Source organism: Carcharhinus amblyrhynchos, chromosome 13 (assembly GCF_965287045.1).
Source record: "Carcharhinus amblyrhynchos chromosome 13, sCarAmb.v2.hapA, whole genome shotgun sequence".
Taxonomy (NCBI): domain Eukaryota; kingdom Metazoa; phylum Chordata; class Chondrichthyes; order Carcharhiniformes; family Carcharhinidae; genus Carcharhinus; species Carcharhinus amblyrhynchos.
The window spans coordinates 56,034,624-56,061,256 of NC_137336.1; the positions used below are offsets into that span (position 1 = coordinate 56,034,624).

At 41.1% G+C, this 26,633-nt stretch overlaps 1 protein-coding gene across 1 annotated transcript in view; it reads right to left on the reverse strand.

Annotated features, from left to right (window-relative positions):
- Positions 1-1,693: 1,693 nt before the first annotated feature.
- Positions 1,694-26,633, reverse strand: part of LOC145351923 (uncharacterized) — a 92,454-nt gene continuing 67,514 nt past the window's right edge. The window contains exons 8-11 of the mRNA XM_080201714.1: positions 17,745-17,797; positions 16,964-17,061; positions 12,064-12,247; positions 1,694-8,355 (exon numbers count right to left, since the gene is read on the reverse strand). Of these exons, the coding sequence (XP_080057840.1) occupies positions 6,160-8,355; positions 12,064-12,247; positions 16,964-17,061; positions 17,745-17,797 (2,531 nt within the window). The 3' untranslated portion in view covers positions 1,694-6,159. The remainder of the gene's footprint in view (positions 8,356-12,063; positions 12,248-16,963; positions 17,062-17,744; positions 17,798-26,633) is intronic.

Sequence of the window (26,633 nt, forward strand, 5' to 3'; positions counted from 1 at the left end):
TCTCAGTCTAGACAAGTGAGGAGAGAATAAACTATAGCTAGATTTTTCATTCAGATCTGCTACCCGATGATACTTAGTGAAAAGCGTGTACATGGATTTCAAACAAGGGCAGAATCAGATTGCATGCCCCACCATCACCACCACTTTTAACTGACTGAGCCTAAAACGCCGAAATGAAAAATTGTCACATTCATCAACAGATTGCCAACATCCTTGAATCTGTAACCAAGCCCAAATTAGCATTTTTCAGCAGAGTGTAACGAATGTACTATCTTCTGGTTAATTTTGTGTGCATAACGTGAAGGGCAACAGTGCTGGAAAAGTTCTCCATTGTTACTTGTTTGAGAATAACTGGCAAATGATTTTTTTTGCAAGGTCAAAACTCCAATTCAGCAGGGCTTAATATTTTATACGATACCCTTTAACACCCACATGCCAACCAGACGATTTGGAATCAATTCCAGGGAAAGCCAAACTGTTCTGAAAGAAAACCGAGTTTTCTAGGAAGTTTCTGTGAAGGATAAAGACTCAATTGGAAAGAAACAAAGAAACTTTGCAAATTTCTTTATTACGATTGCAATATACTGAAAGAGAAAAATCATACAAAAAAATCAGTTAGTAATCTAATTGTAATTTTTTTTATCAAAAAGTAGTTATCTTCGTATAACGTAGTGTGAAAATATAAGCAAACAATGAATCAAACTATCAGAATATTATACAAAAATACTTTGAAGTTTCAAAGGGAAGTAAGACAATGCTCCAAAGGATACTTTTTTCCATACATGGTCCCATTTGATACAGTACACTTCTTTGTTTGAAAATTGCTTGAAAGGGAAATGTCAATATTTCTGAAACAGTGCATGAGACAGCAATTTTTTAAAAAACAAAAACAGCACTTTTTAAATCCACAGTACAGCGTAACTAAATACCACAGTATTTCCCAATCCAGTGTGACCAAAGGGTTACTTCAAAACTCTTAATACATGCTTCCACAAAGTAAATATTGTTAACTGAAGTTTTTAGACATGGAGATTTGCTGTCACATTTTGATAGATGCTGGGAAAGGTCCTTACTAATTATACACCTGTGAATTCTAAAAGTGTGTTTACCACTTGGGAAACACTGATGGGTCTAATACCAGTAACATTTCAATGGATTCCCCTCCCCTTGTAGGTGGTCCTGATTTACAAAGTAACTTTACTGGAGGTTGCTGAGCTCCCACTGTGGTGTGCCATAGCCATACCGACAAAAGTCCATAAATAATCCCACAAAAATCAACCGCACTGCGACAAATATGAGATCTTAGTTTTGCAGGAGAAACAGAACATTTGGGTCAAAAGTGTCAGCCTTAAAACTCTCAGTTTTGAAAGTCACAAGTTCCATGAAACTCCAAATCCCAGACTACTCCATCACAGTTCCAGACAAAAGAGCAAGTACTGTTAAAGTAATTGAGAAACAGCCAGGGTGAGGGGCAAGAAATCAAGTAAACTGTGGACCAGCATTGTTTCTTTCAATCCATCCAATTTCATAGAAACTGAACAGGGCTCAGCTGGTGCACAATCTGCCCAGCCTGAAATAGAATATAGTTTTACTACTAGAAGACATTATTGTAGACCACCTAAAGCAGAGAGCTCAATCCTACTTTGAACAACTGGGGGGGCGGTGGGGGGGGGGGGGGGGGGGGGGCGGGGGGAGGAGGTTTGGAATCAAATGTGGGGAGTGCTGGATGTTGAGCTCACAGGGACAGGACATTAACAGCATAATGCCCATTGGCCAGTCTAGCCCACATAACATGAAGTGGACCAGGATTTTCAATAGATACAAAGAGATTTTCACCAAAATGATATATTGTACTGGTCCTGGATAAACAACATATTCAATGCACTTTACTGAAAACCGCTGTCGTTAGGCAGCTACATTCCTGACCTGATTAAAATCACACATTTAAATTCTGGAAGGATGAGGTAGGACAAGAGAATAAAATCTTATATTAAGCAAAGTGGGGCACAAATTATTAATTACTTCAAAGCAGCTATTCTTACAAAGGACTGTGAGTGATTTGGATAGGGCGAGGTTGGTTAAACTGGGATTGCTTACTCTTCACATAAATAGAACTCTCGTCTACATTACTGATGGAGCACTGAGACAGAGGCAAACCAAACTCAAAATCTAGCACAATCAGGCTGTCAAATGCAGCAGTAACATTTTGAATTTTGAGTAGTTGGGCTTCTGGCCATAGATTGGGACTTTACATGTTTTATATAAATGATGTGCATTATTGTCTTTTAAATTCAGAAACTTAGTATTAATAACACATGCACATGTATGCACATATACTTGGTCACAAGTAGCTATATACAGAAAGAATTCCTGTGCTTATAGCGTCTGGCAGTTTATAGGATATTTACATGCAAAAAGCAAACTGTCTCAATTTTCTTTACAAAGTGTCACAAATAAACAATGGATTGGAAAGGTATGATTATCACACAGTGGGCAACTCTTTTGCATCCTACAGACTGTATCTGTACAAACTGTAGCATGTGCCTGTCTCCCTTACACTACAAACTCAATGGCTCTATCCCTTACTATGCTTCCTGCACACAATACAACGATCTTAGCTACCTATTCAATGGGCAATAAAACGTTATTGTCTACTGCTCAGTAACTGAACAGATACATTCCTTTATTATGACAATTTTGCATACCACTAAAAAGCTGCAGGGATTATGTATTTAACTGCAACACAAAAATAAGAGTCAGCTAATCCACGTGAACTCTCTCATTAAAGTGTTGAAGCAACAGATACCTACAGTGCTTGGGTTAACACCTGCCTGGACGAGTGCCACAGTTATGCAGAGACTTGTCCTTTCCATCTGCAAGAGGTGGCATTGGGGATCACTAAAATGAAGATAGCCTCAAAGGGACAAAGATCTATTTCAATTGGGAACAAGGCAGCTTTGAGATTAGCTTTGAAGCTATTCACAGATCGCTCACCTACTTACAAAGGGGCATTTCTACCCTTACGGACAACTCAGTGAGTTTGGTGTGACGCAGGAAGTTCAAATGGCTTTCACAGGGTTTATTCTCTTCTGCTAATTCCCAATCTACATCTGCTCCTGCAAGTACTAAGATAATGTCCTTTCCAATTCAAAAATAGTAGGGGATTTTGGTCAAAATAATTGGGAATGAGAAAATTTGCAAGGGAAGGGTTAAAACTTGAAGCATCAAACCATCAGTCAGCTTGTTTGACTTGTTCAATGGCATTGGTAACAATAAAATTGGAGTTTTCAATTTATATCCAATAGTGCTTTTTAATCAAAACAATTCACCTCACTAAATCAACATCCTATTGCTGAGCCCTTTATTCCGCAAAGGGCTCTAACTTTCTAAACCTCTTTTATGTTATTTCCACACTTAAATGCATTGAAAGGAGAGGATGAGAGGATTGGGGTGGGGTGGAGGAGGAGGTTGGATCACAGGAATAACTATGACAAATAAAAACTTAACCATTTAAACATTTTTTTTTAAATATAAAGCGAACATTTAACCTAAAAGCAAAATCAGTTATTATTCAACAGAAATTATTCCTAAATCAGGTAAGAAAAGCTTAACCACTCAACAAAGAATACAGTTAACTTTTTAAAATAACTCTGAAAAAAGTTATCGCAAAATAAATATGAAAATGTTAGTGACCATTTCAAGGTGGTTTTCCTTTTCAGATTCTCAGCCCAAGTTTGTAACTGGATAATACATTTAATGAGCTCTTAGAGTGTTCATAATTACATACACATTAAACCTTTCATTGAAGGAACAACAGAAATTTTGGGAAAAGAAAGCTGGAGGATTAACATGATCTGCGACCCTAACATCTTGCTGAGGAGATTCTAGTGTCATTTGTATATACCAATATAAAAGTCTATAGTTTAAATTATTAGCTTTGATCTCTCAAGTGTTTAAGCAAGACAAGGTTAGTCAAACAAAATCCACACAGTATAGCTGGCTATTTTCAGCTACACATACAGTACTTATAACTGGAGATATCTGGGTAGGACACAGAGATGTAAGTGAGTAGTTTCTTATGTCCATTATCTCCTCTTCAGTTTGCTCTTTCCAAGATCATCAGAGTGCATCCATTTTGCTAGTTTGAAAAGGCTGAACGTATCTTCCAGCACATGAACACAGCTTCTCAATCAGCTGCTCGTTACCCAACAAGCTGAAGGTGAGTTAAAGTAAGTCAAAGACGACAACCGTATTTCAAAATTCTGCTGCAATCTTCTTTTAGGTCACTATAACCATTTGGAAGTACAGTTCTCGAGGTATGCCTCAGATACCTCAGTGCCAGGTAAGCTGGACCTTCTGACAATGGAGATAAAGGTGAACTGCTTTGTTGTAATCATTTTAATAGGTGCAATGAGCTGCAAGTACCTGAGGGAATTATTAATACCTCCATTGCCAGCGTTTACAGGGATTAATTTACACTAAAGTCAGTACTAAAAATAATACAAATACAAACATATTAAAAGCGGTTGCATTGGCTTAAGGAGGAAAATTAATGCATCAAAACAGAAATTGCACATGGCCAATTCAGAATGAGAGAGGCAGTGTCTTAAGTCCAATTCACTGAATCCACGTTCATAACAATTATAGTTTTAAATAGTCTCAAGAGGTGCGATCAGGTCACCTTTGTGTAAAAACCACCACAAGTATCCAGACTCTGTGTTGCTGCTTGTTCTCATCCTCCAAACTGACCCAGTGCACTGTCTGTCTTGCAAGTCAAGTCCTGAGGTCTTTTTACAAACAGAAATAGCATTTTTTTAAAATGCTAAGGACCTATCGCATGTTGTGTTTGTCATCAATAGATTACAGAGTGATTCAACATCATCTGAGCAGAATTATTCTGGAAACAAGGGTATTGTTCTCAAAAGGACAAACACATTAAAAAAAAACTTTGAATATAATTCAAGCAAGCCAAAAGAAACAGGCTATCATTCAGAAACATCCCTACGCTGTTCGCATGTACAATCAATATGTAAAGGAAACTAGATGAGGCAAAGGATGTACAGAATTCGAGAAATATCCCTGATAAGATCAGTTTGTAGTTAAGGTCAAGTTTTCTTCTTTGGCAAATTAGAGTTGACCTCATCAGAGTTCCACAGTATTTAGTAGTCAAATGTGTGCAATTACAGACATTCCAACTGAACAGAAAACCCACGTCCCGAGTTTCTGTTTAAATTGGGACGAAACAAGGGCAAGCAAAAGGAAAGGAGACTGGCCCCTACAGGGAAAATTCCTTCTTGCTGAGATTTAAGGGGTCCCACCTATGCTCGCAAACCCTCAAGCAGCACCTTGGTGTATAACATTGTTACTTCACAGTATCTTTCTGAAGATTTGTCCATTGTTCAGTTCTGGGTAAGTTCTCCATGGGAACGGTGACAAACGTGAGCCTTTTGCATTCTCCTCTAGTGTTTAAGACAATGACAGGTAGAAGTCGAATGTCAAAGTTAAGCTACCTTTTATAACTGTATTGGGATCTGTCTGTATCAGCAGTTTATTATACAAAATGCTCCCTGAGCACAACTCCCATTTTTCTCTGAGAGAGGTTCTGAATGCATGTTAAACAATAGAATCATTCAATTTCTGAGTGTTTTAGTTTCTGCTTTAAAGGAAGTGCTTCCCTGCTCAAAGCAAATACCGAATGACAAATTGCAGCCACAGTCGTTTCTGGAATGGACACCTACCCTCCACCTATGACAAGCTTCAATTCAACTAGGCTCGAATTACACCACCCTGCTACTCTTGGCCATGTTACATCAGGAGCTGTGAGGAGACCGAGTGATCGACCCCTCCCTCATCTCTCTTCATACAGGGAGAGGAGAGAAAAATAAATCAGGACACATCATTGCCATCTGGTCATCCTCATGGAGATCATCACTAATTGCTCAGAGTAGTAAGACAAAGATATAGAGATAGTTTATAATCCTTTCTCTTGGCCACAGTTGATGTGTAGCTCAAAGATTTGGAAAATTTGGCGTGGGAGAAAGAAACTTTAACAGCATAGTGAGTGCAGGTGCAACCTTGCATATTGCCGAGCTGAACTCCAGCATTAGTAAATCCATGAGAGATAACTTGCCCCACCTTTAACTTAACTGCTAAAGCAATTCACATTCGCTTTTCAGAGTAAACTGTAGAGAGGTGTGAGGGAGAGAACGTTGATGGGTTGGAAGACAGTCTACGCATTACTACCTCATCATAAGGCAAGTTAGGTAGCACTGAAGTCCGCAGGAGGTGATTATACATTTGCTGGGAATGGGAAGCCAGAAGTTGTCGATGTTGCACAGAACCAGGAACCATAACAGGAAGGCCAGGGGTTAATACTGGCATCATAACTGCATCAGACTTGCGTGTCTTTGCAGAATTTTTATTCAAATCAACCAACTGAAAATGTGCTCCAAATTTTTCTGCCATATTGTGAAGTTCCGGATGATAGCCTCCTAGAAGATAGGGGCTTGTCTGTGTTCCTTTCTTATTGTCTACTTGACTCACTGAGGATACAGCCTGATGATTAGACTGGTTTAAGTCTTGGCCTCGTTCAGGCTTTTCTTCTTGGCTGACTTGATCCACCCGAGAATTAAGTGACTTTTTTCCTGATGGCTCCTCTACCTCTTTTCTTGACTCATCTAGTCGGTGTGCATGAATGCTTTGCTTGACTGATGCCATGCTACTTGATGGAAATGCTCTGTTTAAAGAGCTTTTTTGCAACTCTGTTTGACAATTCTTTGTTCCGTCCAAAACTAAGGTTGTTCCATGTGGTGCATGAGGCCCACTTTGTGCTGGAGGCCTTTGGTCTTTGTCTGTTGTAGTAATTGTTTCAGAGACAGCAGGTAAGGAAGACAACTGAGACATATCTGTAGGATGCTTGTCTACTGTCTCAGAGCTCAATCTTGTTTTTGCGTCTTGAGCGCTCTCCGAACTTGTGGAAGTATGATCAGGCTTTTGGATTTTAGGATATTTTGGTAGACTTAAGTCTGTGGGTAGATCATCAGAGACAACTCCAGAGCTGAAACTCTTGGGCGATGAACTAACTGACTCAGCACCAGAGCTATGATCGGAATGAATAGATTCTTTTCTCTGGTCACTCACCTCTGTGCTGCAACAGGAGTCTAGCCTCAGTTTCTTGGTTGGCTGTTCATTTTTGTGATGGCTTTCCCTGTTCTCACAAAGATTTTGCGAAGGTTTAGGAAGCAGATAAAGAGGGACACTCTTATTTGACAAACAGACTGGTGCATCCATGAAGTCTGCAGTTCTCTTTCCTGGAGAACTTCTATGTGACTTACTGAGGTTTAATGGAGAGGACTGTTCCCTGTATTGCATTGAAGGCTCGATCTGTAGTGGTGGCTGTTTGTTGGATAAATTCTGAGGTAAAATTTCACATAGCTGTCCTTTCCGATCATACATATAGCTACTGTCCATGGACTTGCTTAAATTTAATCCTTCCTCTACCAAACCCCTCTTCATCGGGCGACTTAATGAATCTCCATGGTGACTATTCACAATCATTCCCTCAAATGCTACTGGCCTTAGGTTACCTTTGTGTTCTTCCCTTGAATCTGCAATATGTTTGGCAGAATTCAAATTACTTAACAGGGGTAGAGGAGACCTGCTCCCTTTCACCAGTCGAATTCCATTAACTTGTCCAAAACAAAGCTTCTTTTCTGTTTTAGGATCACATTCTGAGTCTTCGTGACTAAGCCCAACAAGATTTTGTGCCTCACTCTCACTCAGAGTTTTGCAGTACACACTGCTATCCAGTTTGATGTTCTGTGATTGTTCCATTTTGAGTGTCCTGTGCAAAGCAGGTCTAGATACATCTTTGGATGTGGTCAAGCCCAGCCTGCTTTTAAGAACATCAAGAGGTGAAATGCCTTCAGGTAACTGGAAGTTCAGCATACCAGAGTGAAGGTGCTGGAACATTGCAGATGGAAAAATGGACTTACTGCCCTCTGTGCCAATGTGCAGACTTTGTTTAACACTGGGGCCATTGGACAAGTCCTGGGGCTGCAGGGGTGACTTCTGGCATTTTCCTGCATTTGAGCACACTCTATTTTTCTGGTTTTTTACTTTTTGATCATGCAATCTGTGTGTTTCAATCTCAGACATCTCACCCTTTCCTAGTCCTGTAGGAGGGAGATTCTTGCTTCTGGGATATTCCCCTGCAATTGATGCACCATCATCTTGGGTTTTACATTTTAGAGTATGTATCCTTTTGTCTTGGGAGTTGACCTGAGTACCTGTGTGTTGAGCAGTGATAATCCTTTGGGTTTTCTCTTGGCATCTTTCCGCACTTGCTGGATGACTCTGAAAAAGGAAGAGAAAATGGTTTAATTCTTTAAAATCCCATTTCACTCTCTTCAGTTTATTTATTCCCACCATCTCCAACTTTCTACCCAAGCGCTGACTGTCACTGTGACACTGTTTCACAAACAATAACACACAGTTCAGCCAAAACAGCCTCTCAGCCATCTGACTGCCAACAGCATATTTAATTCTGAACTCATTACGATGTACTCCTATTCATATTTAACTCTGAACTCATTACATACGGTGTATGTAATTCAATCCTGTTCCTGTCAATTTTCTCATGTGTGTACACTCCAGCTAAGGTTAACTGGATAGCCATCCAAAGCAGAAATCCACAAGTATAACGAACAAAGAAAATTACAACACAGGAACAGGCCCTTCAGCCCTCCAAGCCTGCACCGACCATGCTGTCTGACTTAACTAAAACCCCCTACCCTTCTGGGGACCAAATCCCTCTATTCCCTCCTATTCATGTACTTGTCAAGACACTCCTTAAAAGTCACTACCATATCCACTTCCACTACCTCCCCCAGCAATGAGTTCCAGACACCTACTACCCTCTGTGTAAAAAATCTGCCTCATACATCTCCTTTAAATCTTGTCCCTTGCACCTTAAACCTATGCCCCCTAGTAATTGACTCTTCCACCCTAGGAAAAAGCTTCTGACTATCCACTCTGTCCATGCTTCTCATAACCTTGTAGACTTCTATCAGGTCTCCCCTCAACCTCCATCGCTCCAGCGAGAACAAACCAAGTTTCTCCAACCTCTCCTCACAACTAATGCCCTCCATACCAGGTAACATCCTGGTAAATCTTTTCTGTACCCTCTCCAAAGCATCCACATCCTTCTGGTAGTGTGGCAACCCAGAATTGAACACTATATCTCAAGTGCAGCCTAACTAAGGTCCTACAAAGCTGCAACATGACTTGCCAATTTTTAAACTCAATACCTGGCCAATGAAGGCAAACATGCCATATGCCTTCTTGACTACTTCTCCACCTGCATTGCCACTTTCAGTGACCTGTGTACTTGTACACCCAGATCCCTTTGCCAATCAATACTCTTAAGAGTTCTGCCATTTACTGTATATTCTCTATCTGTATCAGACATTCTAAAATACATTACCTCACATTTGTCCAGACTAAACTCCATCTGCCATCACTCTGCCCAAGTCTTTATATCCTGCCGTATCCTCTGATGGTCCTCATCACTATCCGCAAATCCACCAACCTTTGTGTCGTCCGCAAACTTACTAATCAATTCAGTTACATTTTCCTCCAAATCATATAGCAAGGTCCTAGCACTGATCCCTGAGGAACACCATTGGTCACAGCTCTCCACTCAGAAATGCACCCGTCCACTGCTACCTCTGTCTTCTTTGACTGAGCCAGTTTTGTATCCACTTTGCCAGCTCACCTCCGATCCCATGCGACTTCACCTTCTGCACCAGTCTGCCAATGATGGACCTTGTCAAAGGCCTTACTGAAGTCCATGTAGACAACATCCACTGCTCTACCCTCATCAGTCATCTATGTCACTTCCTCAAAAAACTTGATCAAGTTCATGAGACATGACCCCCCCCTTCACAAAATGATGTTGCCTCTCACTAATACGTCCATTTATGTCCAAGTAGGAATAAATCCTGTCTCGAAGAATCCTCTCCAATAATTTTCCTACCACTGATGTAAGGCTCACCGGCCTGTAATTACCTGGATTATTCTTGCTACCCTTCTTAAACAAAGCAACAACATTGGCTATTCAACAAGGGAACAACATTGACTACCTCTATACAGAGGTTAACTTCAGTGCCAGTATCATCAGTGACCAGTTGACACTAACACAGCATTGATGTGCAAATAAAACCTGAGACCATTGTTCCCTCTAAGCTGTATGGTTGTGCAATGGTGCAGAACTTACCATGCAGTGAATAAATAGGCTTGTACAAGAGCGATTCCCTTTTTGAAATATGCACATGTGCAGCAATCCTGAAGAAACTGTGCAGTGCCATGAATAGGCCATGCGCAATGAAGAGGTATCAGAAGGAACATTACCTGGGACACTCCTGTTAGATATGACTCAGTACTATAAATTTACCTATTGATGGTGGCGCGGTGGTTAGCACTTCTGCCTCACAGGGTCAGACACCAGGTTCAATTCCCAGCTTGGGTCACCGTGTGTGGTGTTTGCCCATTCTCCCTGTGGCTGCGTGGGGTTCCTCCAGGTGCTCCGGTTTTTTCCCCACAGTCCAAAGATGTGCAGGTGAGATGAGGTGGCCATGCTAAATTGCCCCTTAATGTCAGGATACTAACTAGGGTAAATACATGGGGTTATGGGGAAAGGGCCTGGTAGGATTACGGTCAGTGCAGACTCAATGGGCTGAACAGCCGCCTTCTGCACTGTAGGATTCTATGACTCGTTACAATTTTTTTAATTTGGATGGGGAGGAGCTAGGATCCTGTAACATTTAAAAAAGATAGTTAAAAATTCAGATTTAGTTTCCCAAATTTAAATATACCAAACAAACATCTATTTCCCCTGTTACATGCACATGTCGGGAGTTAAAGTAACAAGCAGCAATGTTTGCATTGGGAGCCACAAATCCAATTCCTACTTGATGCTTTCCTTGCAAATTTAGAAAGGATCTTAAAGACTTCTTTTTCACTTTGAAGTCATCTTTACAGCTGGGCAGTTTCCCATACGATGAGCATTCCTATAAGAATCAGCAATCTGTCAAACATCCATTCACATTGTGAAGGAAATTGCTTACAAGTGCACCAACTGGACCAGTCTCATCACTAATAAAGCTTTGATAAGTGCTGCTTTTTCTTCCAGCTTAGAAATTTAGCAAACAAACACAACAGGTGGCTGAAGCATGCATGACAGATTCAGGTCTTAGCAACAAATACTGATAGAACAGGAATGTATGCTTAATTTCCCTCACAGCAAATTCCCAATCTCAGCCATGCGACCACAGGGAGAACTAAAGGGAGATGCTACCCAGCAAAGGGAGAAAACAAACAGGACAATCACTAGCCGCTTTATCTGTAATCGAAACAGAGGCAACGAGAAGGTTTAAGAATAAATTAGGCTGGTGATTGAAGGAGAGGAAACTAAACAGCACAGGAGCAGGGCAGACACATGGGATTAGGACCACTGATCATTCGGAGGATAAGAACCAACACACCGTGGTTTCTGTACCATAATTTCTGTATAACTGCGCACCCCTAGTGGTAAATAACATGACAGCATTTATATGGAACTGGGAGCTTGCTAATTTTAGAGAGTGTAGAAAATAAATAAAAGGAATCTTACAGTAAATAAAATTAAAAATATGACATTGTACAATGGGGCTCGGTCTGATGTCAGTTTGTAACCTACATTCATCTATGACTCTGCCAACACTTTGTGCCACTTTGTAGTTATAAGGAAAATGACAAATGTAAAATGACTGCAAATTCACCTGCAGATTTAAGTAACTAAGTTGCACTATATCACTCTCTCTCAATTATAACCTAGCACAATTGTTGATGGAAAACATTCAGAGGCCTCTATCGGTCACCCTGGAAAAAGGGCTTTGCTAAAGACCCGAGCTGCGTAATATATATGTCAAGCAGAGGTTACAAGAGCTTTTTCCACATTGAGTGAGGGAGGCTTTTTGAAGAAGAAAGAGCATTGTATACCATGATCCCAGCTGTAAATCTCACCTCTTTCTGTAACATTGGAGTTGATTCTTGAAGTTTTTTCACTTTCAAGTTCAGCTCCCCATTTTTCACTTTTACATCTTTCTCAGAGTCCTCAGATGTGCTTGTAGTGTGCTTGCGTGGTTTGGCTGGTGGCAGTGGTTTGTGCTCCTCCCCTTTGAGGTAGCGTTCATATGGAAGGATCAGCCTGCAGAGAAACAGCATCAGGTATCACCTCACTTGCTGAATAGCTTCAATCATCATTCTCATAGCTTTCCCCAAACCAAACTCCAGAAGTAACTGCACACATGGCAGGACTCAAACAATATCAATTCACTCATGGGTCCTCTAAAACGGTCAAATGTTAATGTTGTCAAATTTACGTCCAGCATACCAGGGTCCTTCCTGGTGCCTTTCTCAGCCCCACATTTCTATTTGTTTCATTGTGGGAGCTAGATTCATCCTAGTTAGCGTTCACTCCTCCAATATTTCTTCATATCACATAACGTGAGCACCTGATGGCATTGACAAATAAATATTCTTGTGAATCATTAGATAGGGAGTGGTTGCCGAAGTTGAGCCCTGTTAATCTGACCTTCAGTACACAGGCAACTTGATCCTACTTTCAAGGTTGCTGTGTTTCAGTTATGTAAACCTGGAGATTTGAAAAGGCCTGGGTTTATTGCATTAACGTCAGCATCTAATTTAGAAAACTCAAGATCTCTCAGTATCAATGTTCTGTATGTATGTATATATAGAGGGATTATACCCAGTCTCTGGGTTCCAGAGATACAACTAAATGGTCGAGGCAAAAGGGTTGAATATCTCTGAACTGGGTGGTATGTTGTGGGTATGACTTTTTTTTGACTATTCGTACCTTTGCGAGTCCCTTACGCTATGCTTAGCAGAAAATTGCTCATGTAACCCACAACTCCACAGCACTGTATGGGAAGTCACCTCCAATTCCAGTCATGTGCACTTTAATGGCTGCAGCATAATTTTGAAAGAATGACTCAAAAAACAGATGAAATTACTGAAGAATAAATTATAGCTCAATTTTTAAATTAAATCATACAAATTAGGCTGCAAATCAGATGATTTCTAGTTAACTTCCTACCATCTCAGGAGGGGTTTGAACTTTGGATCAGTATTTGTGCTTTATTTGCACCGGAGAAAGTTACCTTTAAAGTCTTTTTACACTGGCACTTGGCCAGCATTAGGCAGGCACCTACCTGTCCATAGTGTGCACAACAGACCTCTCTATCCCCTCATTCAGACATAGCAAACTCCTTTCACCTTCCCCACTCTCCCTTACAGGCCAGACAGCACACTCTTCTCTCTCCTCTCCACCCCTTCCTCAATTCCATGACATAGTCTGGGGACAATACATACCTCTTTAACCTGTGCTTGGCCCTCTCTCCACTCACATTGTCTGTTCCTTTAAGACATGATTACCTGTAAAGACTTGCATCCCAAACATTATCTTGTAAATTGAATTTGTGTCTGTATATGCGCTGTTTGTGAACACAAGCCCTCACTCAACTGATGAAGGAGCCTGAGGCTCTGAAAGCTAGTGCTGCTAAATAAACCTGGTGTTGTGAGAAAAAAAATAAAATTTCTTCATGACACTGTAATATCCTTACTGGAATGAACAATAGAGCAAGAACAATAACCTTATCCTCCAGAAACCAGTTCTTCAGGACCTGCTTCTACATGCCTGAAAGTTTACAATGATTAACAGTTCATTTCCCTAAACATAGAATCTCAGAATTCAGATCAGAAACTGGTCATTCAGCTCAAATTCATAACAGGTTAACGCCACAAGCTAGCCAAGCTTACGCACTATGTTGTTTGCTACCCATGTACTTCAACGTACCTCCTTATTCATGCAAATATTTAGTTGCCTTTTAAAACAATTTCTTCATCTTGGCTGAGTTGTAATGCTTTTAACTCAGACAGAAGGCCACGATTTCAAGAGCTGCTGCAGAGACTTAAAACTATAATCTAGGCAGGCCCTTCAGTGCAGTTAGGGGGGAATGCAGCATTGTCAGAGGTGGCGTCTTTAGATAAGACATTAAATGATTGCCCTCTCAGGTGGCACTATTCGAAGAAGAGCAGAGGAGCTCCCTCTGGAGTCTTGAGCAACATTTATCCATCAACCAACGTAACTAAAACAGATTATCTGATTACTTATTCTTTTCTGATGGTGGGCTCTTGCTCTGCATATTTGGCTGCAACATTTCTTGCATTATAACAGCCATTACACTTCAAAGTACTTCATTTGCCGTGAAACACTTTGAGGAGTGCCTTGAGATCCTCCTGCAAGTTTGCTTTCTTTCTCACTGGTTAGTAGCAGAAAATCCATGGCAACATCAGATTGAGCCAACACTGCAAATGTCAATTAATGACCTTGGTGTTGTCATGTAAATTATAGCTACTTCATTGAAGCAATAACACATTGAAAAGATAGGTGCGCCCAGATAGAGCTGCATATCTCTGTCGCGGTCCGTCACACCAGGCATCCAGAGCATACCGGCCATTTGAGACCTCCGTTGGGGAGTGTGTGCAAGTATGAGTGTGTATAAGTATGAGTGTGTATGTGAACACCCAGTGTAAATGCTAGTGAATGGATGAATGAATAAATAAATAAATAAGCAGGGTGGTAAAAGGGTTGAGGTAAGCGGTTGGAGTGGCAGGTGGATGAAGTGGATGTGATGGATGAGTGAGTGAGAGGCCAGTTGGCTCAGGTTGGGAGGAGTAGTCAGGTTGGAGGTTAGTCAAGTCTGACTGGGAGTGGGGCTGAGAAATCAATGTGAATGATTGGGAGTCAATAATTACTCAGAAGTTAGGGCAGGATATACTGTCTATCGATTCCTGGGTAATTATCCAAATAAGTATGTCTGAACTCAGATTCCAAGACTTTTGTGGAGGGCCCCAGGGAACAAGGGAATTGACTGTCAGAAGTACATTGTGTGCACTGAGACTTCTGTGGGGTCCCAACGTGCATTTTGGGGTTGTATGTATGGTATCTGAAAATCAAGAGACCAGAAGATTTGGGGCTTATAGTATAAATGTTGCTTTACTGCTCTTCTTCAAATAATGGCATGGGATCTTTCTCCTTCATCTAAGAAGGTTTACAGAATTTTGATTTAACATCTGATCTGATATCTGACTCTGGCAGTAGAAGAACTCCACAACACTGCACTAGAACTGCAGGCTAGATGTGATTAAGTCACTGGAGAGCATCTTGAACTTGTACAGAGATGAATATGCAACCAAGGAGCTGAGGCTTACACTTTGGTTCACCTCTATTTCTTTTAGCAAGATTTAGTCTTTATGTGCTGTTAAGAAAAACGAAGCCACTTAGCATCATTTCAAGATGAAACCATATCCAATTAACACAATGACAAAGATACAAAGTACATCATCATGTTTCACCATTTTTCTTAGCAAACATTTCTTAATACAAAATTGTGCCTCTTTAAATTTAAATTATTTGAATAAAATTTTAGTGTGGATCTTAATTTGCTGAAAAATTGAAAGTGCCTCAAGCTTAATACAGTTTGGCTCCAGGTTGCCTGCATCTTCTCTTGGGCTGAACCAAAAAGCTTTCTAATGCACTTTTCCAGGGACTGAATTCGCACTGCAAAATCTCAATTTGGGTCACCTTTCAGGCGACAGTTTGTGTTCCTGTGCCTAGAGGTAAAACATAAGAACATAAGAAATAGGAGCAGGAGTAGGCCATCTAGCCCTTCGAGCCTGCCCCGCCATTCAATAAGATCATGGCTGATCTGAAGTAGATCAGTTCCACTTTCCCGCTTTCTCTCCATAACACTTAATTTCCCTGTCTATCAAAAACCTATCCACCCATGACTTAAATATATTTAGTGAGGTAGCCTCCACCACTTCAACAGGCAGAGAATTCCAGAGATTCACCACCCTCTGAGTGACGAAGTTCCTCCTCAACTCTGATCTAAACGGCGCCCCCCCCCCCCCCCTTACCTTGAGGCTGTGTCCTCTAGTCCTGCTATCCTTTCTAAGCGGGAAGAATCTCTCTACCTCTACCCTATCCATTCCCTTCATTATCTTATACGTCTCTATAAGATCCCCCCTCATCCTTCTAAACTCCAACGAGTACAGACCCAGTCTATTTAGTCTGTCTTCATAGTCCAACCCCCTCATCTCCGGTATCAGCCTAGTGAACCTCCTCTGCACTCCTTCCAAGGCCAAAATATCCTTACGCAAGTGCGTGACCAAAACTGCACACAGTACTCCAGCTGCGGCCTCACCAGTACCCTGTACAGTTGCAGCAAGACCTCCCTGCTTTTATATTCTATTCCCCTCGCTATAAAGGCCAACATTCCATTTGCCTTCTTGATCACCTGCTGCACCTGCAGACTGGGTTTTTGCGACTCGTGCACAAGGACCCCCGGGTCCCTCTGCACCATAGCACGCTGCAGCTTTTCGCCTTTTAAATAATAATCCCTCCTACTATTATTTCTGCCAAAGTGGATAACCTCACACTTGCTAACATTATACTCCATCTGCCAGGTCCTCGCCTACTCACTCAGCCTATCCAGATCTCTCTGCAGACTTTCCACACCCTCCACGCAATTTGCTTTTCCACTCATCCACACAATTTGCTTTTCCACTGAGTTACACTCAGCTGTAACAGATTCTGGCATCAAGTCAGATATGAAAGGCAGGCAACCCAGACCATCACCACTTGGGTAGATATAAACCTAAGTTCCAGAGTATAAGACAGACGACTTCTTTCAACAACTTCGTACCAGCTCATTATGCCCAGGTGCAATAGCTACTGATCTGATACCAGATTCTGTCGGTTGCTTGAAAAAGTTGAAGGTTTCACTGATAACTGAAGTCTTAAGAGTGCAGATTGACAGTGAGGTATAATGTACTCTACCTCTCATAGTGTCTCCTGGTACAAGTGGCAGCGCTAGTGCTCCCTGGGTTACCACCCAGCTCGTCATAGATATGTTTCCACAACCGACGGGCAGTTACCTGCAATAAGAAGTCAGGATATTTTTAATAACAGCCACCTCTAGCTTAAAAAAATGAAAAGCTATGTAATTTATAACTTGCAAATTTAAATTCCATTTTCCTTAAAGTACTGGTAAAGGGGGAGTTAGGTATGACAGGTGCTACCCTAACATGTACTATTGGAATCAGCACTCCATTGTGTATGTGAACAGAATCCTTAGGATCTTATGATCAGAATGGATAATTACTCAGAACTCAAGTTACGAGCTACCCATGAAGAAACAAATTTACTGAATACCACAGCTGTGACAATTTCAAACACTGAAGCAGGTCAGACTACAGAAGGATGCCTTAATTTAAGGGAGGCCAAAATAAATAATACTTCGGAATTCCCATTTCGCTGTGGAAGGAGGTTAAAGAGAATAGAAAAAATCCAGTGTGATTTTGTCCTTGATGGTCAGTCAAAAATTGTTAAAGAAATATATCTTAATGGCATGGGGGTCGGATGCATCTGGGAAAAACCACCTCTGATAAGGGTAGAGAATTGGGAGTGTCAGAAAGATCCTCAAATGCAAACACAGATTTCTGAACTTAGCAACTTCTCCAATACGGTCATGAGTCAGAGTTCCAAGAATCATTTATTTCAAAACTAGTTACAAGGATATGCGTTAACAGCCCCGCAAAATAAGAGGAAGGGTACTCACCGCCTCGTATCCTCCAAGCCGTTGTGTGACAGTGAACATTATGAACAGATCAACTGATGAAACAAAAAGCATGTCAGAATGGGTAAGCAGTGTATTTTCAGACGTGTCAAATTCAATATTCTCTATTCATTGACTACATTTGAATGCACCTCCTGCCAGATACACTGCTTGAATTTACACTGAAACATTGAAAATAGAAGCAGGATTAGGCCATTTGGCCTCCTCCACCATTCTTTTTGATCAAGTCTGATCATTGAATTCAATATTCTGACCCTGCTTTCCCCTCATACCCATTGATCCCTTTAGTCCCAGACACACAGGTGGCAACATTTAAGCATGAGAAAGAAGACGGTGCAATCTCCACAGTTTTAGTCCAGGGTTCTACAGATAACATAATGGATGAGGTTGAGAGGGCAGGTGATGATGGTGTCAACACTTTTCAAGTTCTTACAAAGGATAAATGCTGTGTGCCAGGTGCAGGAGCAACTGAGATCGAGCTGGCTAAGTGGGTCACAACTTGCGGAGAGTCATGACCTGGTCTTGAGCAGTATGGCATCAAGAAATTTGTGGAAGCTTTTGAAAGTATACCATGAACTTTGGCTGGGAACTCTGATGTTTAAGCAACTGAAATCATTTCAAAATTATATGCTGTACCTCAGGAAGGAAACAAAAACATCGAATTTGATATTGAAGGTGAAAGTTCAGGTGTAAAGGACATGCTTGAGGCTGGAATACCAGACCCATACTTGGTTAAAATACTGGAAAATTAAGCTTGCTACAAACACTGCTGTAATTGTTCTGAGAACAGACCAGATAAGAACAGCAAAACAGGCAGGTTCACCTGTCTCCGGCACAGAAGAAAGACTGAGATATGATCAAAATGACTGACAATTTAAACCACCTAGGAATGAATTTTTACCAATGTAAAAGCTAAAAAATATATCCAAGCACATAAAATTTATTTAGGTGCGAAGGCTCCATTTTAAGGATTTGTTTGTATTTGGACAGCAGTAGTGCACAACTAACCCAGATTTGACATAATTAGTACTAATGCAACAAGGTAACCCCAAAAAGATCCACATCGAGGGTGTTTTGGTGGAAAAACAGCATCAATTAGGTTACCTTGGCTGGAGGAGGAGGAGAGAATGTGACTCAGCTCCGTATTAATTATACCTAACGTAACTTATAGAATCCTACAGTGCAGAAGGAGACTATTCGGTCCATCGAGTCTGCATCGACCACAATCCCACCGGGCCCTATCCCCATAACCCCATGTATTTACACTAGTCCCCTTGACACTAAGGGGCAGTTTAGCATGGCTAATCCACCTAACCCGCACACCTTTGGACTGTGGGAGGAAACCAGTACACCCAGAGGAAACCCACGCAGACACGAGAAAATATGCAAACTCCACACAGACAGTTATTCAAGCCAGGGCTTGAACCCAGGTTCCTGGCACTGTGAGGCATCAGTGCGAACCATTGTATGGTGGCATTCAAAAATCAAGTGGAAAAATGACTCAATAACCACCTTGAACATTAATCATCATTTTATAAAACTAAAGGAACACAAAACTGTACAAATGATAATGCATTGTGACAGTAAATGGAAATTTTGAAAATTTCTGGAGTCAGAAGGTGGATTACTTACCCAGCCTCTGACCTGCTCATGTAGCCACAATATTCATATGGCTGGTGAGTTCAGTTTCTGATCAATGGTAACCCCAGGATGTTGATAGTGGGGGATTCAGTGCTGGTAATGCCATTGAATATCAAGGAGAGACGGTTAGATTCTCTCTTGATGAAGATGGTCACAGCACTTCTGTGGGATGAATGTCATTTGCGACTTATCAATCCAAATGTTGTCTAGGTCTTTGCTGCATATGGACATAGACCATTTCAGTATTTGAAGAGTCACGAATGGTGCTAAACATTGTGTGACCATCTGTAAACATCCCCACTCCTGATCATATGATGGAGGGAAGATTAAGCAGCTGAAGATGATTGAATCTACAGGGAGAGAATAGTGGGTCCAAAACTAATATTTTAAACTTAAATAAGGGCAGTTTTTTTTATTCGTACATGGGATGTGGGCGTCACTGGCTGGGCCAGCATTTAATGCCTATACCTGAGGTAGTTAAGGGTCAACTACATTGCTGGGGTCTGGAGTCACATGTAGGCTAGACTGGGTAAGGACAGCAGATTTCCTTCCTGAAAGGACATTAGTGAATTAAGTGGGTTTTTTAAAACAATTGACAAAGGTTTCATAGTCATAATTTAACTTTTAATTCCAGGTTTTATATTGAATTTAATTTCACCATCTGCCATGGTGGAATTTGAATCTGGGTCTCCAGATCATTACCCTGGATCTTCTAGATTAATTGTCCAAAGATAATACACTATGCCACTGTCTCCCTTGTGTGGGAATAAAAGAAGGGCTAGGCTAAAGTGAATTGGCAAATGAGGTAGGTCAATAAGAGATGCAAATTAAACAGAATACGTTCCAACTTGAAAGAAAAGTTCCAAGGAGTGACCCACTATCCATGATTAATTAAAAAGTCTCAGCCTTTTGGCTAAGATCAAGTGTAGTATCAACATGCTGTACTTGGTTGAAGTCATTACGTTACATTTTAACTTCATTTGAAGCAATTTTTTAAAGGGGCATCTCGGCCTTTGGCTAAGATGCAAATGAGATCAAGTCTTGGAGGAGGAGCTATACCTAGTCCAATCAGTTTGGATCATGTAGATCAAGCCCAAGGCAGGAGGTGACAGCCCTGTCTTGTCAGCTTGGATCAGGAATGTCTCAACTTGTTGAGACTCTGAATTGGACTTGATTGGATTGAATTGGAATAAAAACAAACAAAAAAGTTAAAGACAGTTTCAAATTTAAAGAAAAAGTCTTTAGTTGTGCAAAGATGGGTGACAGGTTAAAAGATTGGAGAGAATATAAAGGTCAGCAAAGAATGACAAAAAAGATAAAGGACAAAAATATGAATATATGCAGGAAAGCTAGCTAGAAATAAAGATGGACAGTAAGAGTTTCTATAGATACTTAAGAAGAGTTAACAGAGCGAGCATCCTAAAGAATGTGAATTAATGATAATAACGAAATGGCAGATGAATTGCTCAGGTATTTTACGCCTGTCGTCAGCACAGGGAGTACAAGTAACATCCAGGAAATAGCCGTAAATCACAAATTGGGAGAGAGAGGAACTCAGGAAATTTGCAATCACCAAGGAAATGGCACTTTGCAAACTGTTGAGTTTGCAGACTGACAAATCCCCAGGTTCTGATGGATTACATCCTTGGGTCTTTAGTGAAAGAGTTGATGCATTGATTTTAATTTTCAAAAATTCCCTAAATTCAGGGAAGGTTCCATTAGAATGAAAAATAGCAAATAAAACTCCTTATTCAAAAAGGGAAACAGAAAGCAGGGAAGAACAGGCCAGTTATCTTAACATCTGTCATGGGGAAGCTATTGTTAAAAGATGTTATGATAGGGCGCTTAAAAAAATTAAAGGGAATCAGGTAGAGTTAATACGGTTCTGTGAAAGAAAAATAATGTTTATGCAATTTATTGGGGTTTCAAAAATAAAGGTAAAGTCGCCATAATCCCAGACGACCATATGCTACTCTCCTCTTTGAGGGGGAGACCTGGCTGGTGGTGATTGCGTGGAGGGGAGGGGAGGGGAGGGCAGCATTGGAAGAGATAAGAGAAAACGTTCTTCCTCTTGGGATGAGAGGGAGTGAAGCCATGCACAGGGCCCCACTAACTCTAAATCCTCTACTGTGTCACACTTACTTAATCAGCAGCTTGCATTTTATATTTGCACCAGTTTGGACCCTCAACTGTGTGGCAGAAATGTGGCATATGTCATGGACTGGCTCCCCTGTACCTTTGAATTCCCAATTTTGGGCATTCCATTGTTTGGGAGTCATAATATGGAGACTGGGAAGTTCTTACATGACAATGGCTTGAACAGTACGTCTCACAACATCAGATTAAAGTCCAACAGGTTTATTTGGTATCACGATCTCTCGGAGTGCTGCCCCTTTATCAGGTGATGAAGGAGCAGTAGTCCAAAACCTCGTGACTTTAACCTGGTGTTGTGAGACTTCTTACTGTGCCTGCCCTAGTCCAACGCTGGCATCTCCACATCATGGTTGAACATTGCAGGGACAAGTGCTTCAGGCTACTCTTACACGTGTCTGTTACCAGAGGCCTGAGAGTCAATTGCCTTGCCATTCTCTAGCAGTGGGGCAGGGAGGGGAGTAAAAACTGTCATGATTATAAACTAGGCTGGAAAACAATAAATTTCAAGTTTCCCAGTTCCGAAGTAGAGTCATATTGGATTCAAAATGTTAATTGTTTCTGCACAGATGCTGCCTGGCCTGTTGAGCTTTTCAGCACTTTGCTTTCAAGTTCAAACTTTATTTTACACTGGATTGCACCAGCAGAGAAATAATGCAATGTTTTTCTCCTCCTCCCCAACTATTTTGGCGAGTAATATGATACTACATCATGGGGTACTGATGTGAATTGCCAATAGCAGCCAAAAAAGTATTGGATCAGTAGTTTAACTGCCAAGACAAGTGTGGACAGGTTTGATGTGTCCAACTGCTCTGACTGAAAACAAGTTGTTCCTAATGTGGTGATTAGGCATAAGCACAATACCTGAAATAGTCCATTCTGGAACACTCTCCTCACCAGTCAGACTACCTACTCCTGGCCACTCAAACAGCAGTAGAGCAAAACTGATCCATTAGATTAACTAAAAAACAGAGCTAAGGGCCGGAATTTTCTGGCTGTTCCTGCCCCGCTGCTGCTGCAAGCAATGATGAAGAATTTGGCACTTGGCCAAATCTCTATTCACTGCAGTTGGAGTGGAGAACCCCGCTGGTGTAAACAGCCAGAGAATTATGACCAAGGTTTCAGGTGTCTGTCGTTTCTTCAGAACTGAAACATTAACTCTTGTTTTTCTCTCCATTAATGCTTCCTGGCACTGTTGAGTATTTGCAGCATTTTCTGTTTTTAAGTCAGATTTTCAGCATCCAAGGCACTTTTCTTTCACAACACTAGACCTCAGTTGAATATTAGTTGCAAGTATAAATTACTACCAATGAATAAATAAATAAATAAGAGGTGTCAGTACTGTAACAGGTCGCATTCATGGGTAGTAAGATTAACCCTGGTTTGAGACACTCGGCACAGAGGTTTCTAAGCTGGACTGAAAGTTAGAGACAAAGGGAGAAAGGGAAATTTTTGGATAACTTTTGCCAAAGAACAGTCTCATCTCAGAGAAAAGCACAAGTTCAGGAAGGGGAATGTGTGACTGTTAATCAGTAGGGTAACAAGGATCTGAAAGGGGTTAGAGAAGGCACTGCAGATACCAATCATGTCAAACAGGTAGAATTTACTCTGACGAAGGGTCATCCAGACTCAAAACACTGGCTCTATTCTCTCTTCACAGATACTGTCAGATCTAGTGAGATTTTCCAACATTTTACAATGTACTAGCTGCCTGGAGGATAAGGATCTCAGCCACGGACTAGACAGCTGGAATGCTAACCATGCTACACAAAGTCCATGGCAGCTGAAGAACAGGATAGAAAGGTTATATAGTCATAGAACATTTGATAATAGCATCCTCTCCACTCGCAACCAAAGTTCTAGAAGGATGTGCTATCTACTTCGTGCAAAGATAAAGGACATTTAAGAGCAACTAGAGAGGGATTTGGAAAAGGTGCAAAAGGATCCATTTGTTACGATCCATACTGGGACTAATCACAAAGGGAAGAAAAAGAACAAGGTCCTGCTAAGACACTAGCAGAATAAGACCTCATGGAATCTTGAAATAATTGCTCCAGCCAAATACTAATTCGGTATATACTGATAAGGAAGGTGAATATTAGGCCAAAAGCCTAGTGTAGAAAGCACAGTACCACTGGGACAGGTTTCAGTTGAACCGGACGGAAACCTATATACTTGCAGAAATGATAAATAGGGGTATCAATAGATTTTTAAAACTGGTAAGCTGAAGGGAAGATCCTGATAATAATATTAGTCTGATGGCAAAAACTATAAATGAGAGCGAAGGTCAGACCAAGGTATGGAACAAGGGTAACATTACACTTAAACAGAAGCACAAAAGGATCTGATTAAAAATTAAATAAACTACCAAAGACAAATTACAATCATATACGCAGCCTTCAAAACAAAATGGGGGAATTAGAGGCAATAATCTACAGCAAGGAACTCAAATGTAGTAGGAATAACTAAAACAAAGCTACAAGAAAGAAAGGTCCACTAAATATTGCAGGTTATAACTAATCCAAAAGGACTGGGGAGGAAGGGGGGATATTAGAGATAATATTAACAAAGAACAAAGAACAAAGAACAACACAGCACGGGAAACAGGCCCTACGGCCCAACGAGCCCACGCCACCATTTTAACATTATGAGTGCCCTCCTCTACCCATGACCTTTGTCTACACCTATTGGGGAAGATTGAGGGAAGACTAATTTAGGGACAAATTGTTGCACCAATCAGCCTAAGAGCACGTTTTTGGGATGTGGGAGGAAACTGGAGCACCCGGAGAAAACCCACGCAATCACGGGGAGAATGTGCAAACTCCCGCAGGCACTGGCCCAAATCCACGTATCTGCACAGCAAACAGTGGTAGTCACTGAGCTGTCGTGTTGCCTGTCAGATGGTCCAGTTTAAGCGTACACAAATGACGTAAAGCACTAGGCAACTCTCAAAGCAACATCCAAGAGCAGCCCTTGCACAACCCACCGCATGTATGCCCCTTGTTGGTCAACAAGGCGGATTGAATCACCTGTGAAGTAAAAGAAGACATCAATAAACATGCAAAACTTAGACAGACGTTTACGGAATCCCCAGAAGCGCAGAAATAAAGCAAGTGAGCCATGAAGTATGTTGGAAGGTCCATAGGAATCAATTGATTCCCAGGGACGTCCCAAAGCTCTTGATCTTTACTTAGAAAAGTCTCCTGTATTCCTCCACCTCTAGTCCGCTCATGTGCCTGTCCAAATAAGCCTTAAACAACCCTAGCGTGCCTGCCTCCACCACTCTACTTGGCAGTGCATTCCAGGCCCCCACCACCCTCTGTGTGAAAAACCTCCCTCTAACATGCGAGTTATGCCTCGCCCCTCTCACCCTAAGACCATGGCCCCTCATAATTATTGTATCCAACCTAGGAAAAAGCTTACCACTGTTCACTTTATCTATACCCTTCATAATCTTATACACCTCTGTTAGATCTCCCCTCATTCTCCGCCTTTCTAAGGAGAACAGCCCCAATTTGCCCAATCTTTCCTCATAGCTCAGTCCTTCCATACCAGGCAATATCGTGGTAAACCTCCTCTGCACTCTCTCCAGGGTCTCCACGTTCTTCCGGTAGTAAGGTGACCAGAACTGGACGCAGTACTCCAAATGCAGGTGAACCAACATTCTGTACAACTGCAACATTATACGCCAGCTTTTATACTTTATACCCCTCCCTATAAAGGCAAGCACACCATAGGCCTTCTTCGTCACCTTCTCCACCTGCACTGCCACCTTCAAGGATTTGTGTACTTGCACCCTCAGGTCCCTCTGCATTTCTATACTCTTAATAGGCCTACCATTTATCATGCAACTCCCCCTACGTTATTTCTTCCAAAATGCATCACCTCGCATCTATCTGGATTAAATTCCATCTGCCATTTCTCTGCCCAATATACCAACCTATCGATATCCCACTGTATTGCCTGACACTGCTCCTCACTATCAGCAAGTCCAGCCATCTTCGTATCATCTGCAAACTTATTCCCTCTTCCAAGTCATTAATAACTAAGTTATTTTAATAACAAAGAATTAGTTAAAAAAATGAACATAACTAACTGTGTTAGAAACAGAATCCGTGTGGATTGAAATAAAAAAAATGAAGGATCAATCACATTAATAGGCAGATATTAGACAACCTTAAAGCGGTTCCTGAAGAAGTATGTAATAACTTTGTGAAACATGTAAAGGGCGTAGTTAACTAGAGATATCAAAAGGCATACATGGAATAGAGTTTTATAACGTGTGGAGGACTCCTTTCTGATTCACTATGTAAAATAAATTCTAAGCGAGGGAACACTGGTGGTTCTAATAGGAAATGAAGCAGAACAGGTAAAGGAAGTAAGCAAAGGGGAGCATTTAGGAAATAGCTATCACAGCATAATAAAAGGAGAATAAAAAGACCAAAGGTAATGAATTGTAAAATGGACAAGAAATTAAGACAGTAATTTTACTGACCAAGAACAGTGGGAAATATCAAAATATCTCATTAAAAAACAACAGCAATTTCACCAGAAATGAGATGCCATGGATGAATAAAGAAGAACAAAATCAAACTAAAATCATAAACCATAAATCATAAATACATAGACAACAAAAGAAAATGAAATTTATACATGAGGTTGCTCTACTGTATGGTAGGCAGAACACATTTGTGGACCAATGGCAGCATCCTTTTGTGGAAAATACCACTTTATTATAGCAGTATGAAAGATTTTGTTTAACCCTTTTTTTTCAATTTTTTTGAAATACTTTGGGCAGGATTTTCTGGCTGCGCTTGCCCAAGACTGGAAATTCCCGCCTGAGATCAACAGAGCTTTGTATGGTCCTGTACTACCCGCTACGATTCCCATGGTGGACACAACGGGAAAATTCCAGCCTTCGCCTTTCCAGGGTGTTTTGTAATAGACTGGGCACCTTTCATGTCTGAAATTGGTATCCTATTTGCAAGTTTCACAGCAAACAATGATCTGATTAGGATCATCATTATCCCCCAGGACAGCTTTGATGCATTATTTCCATGTTAAGCTCCCAAGAAGACC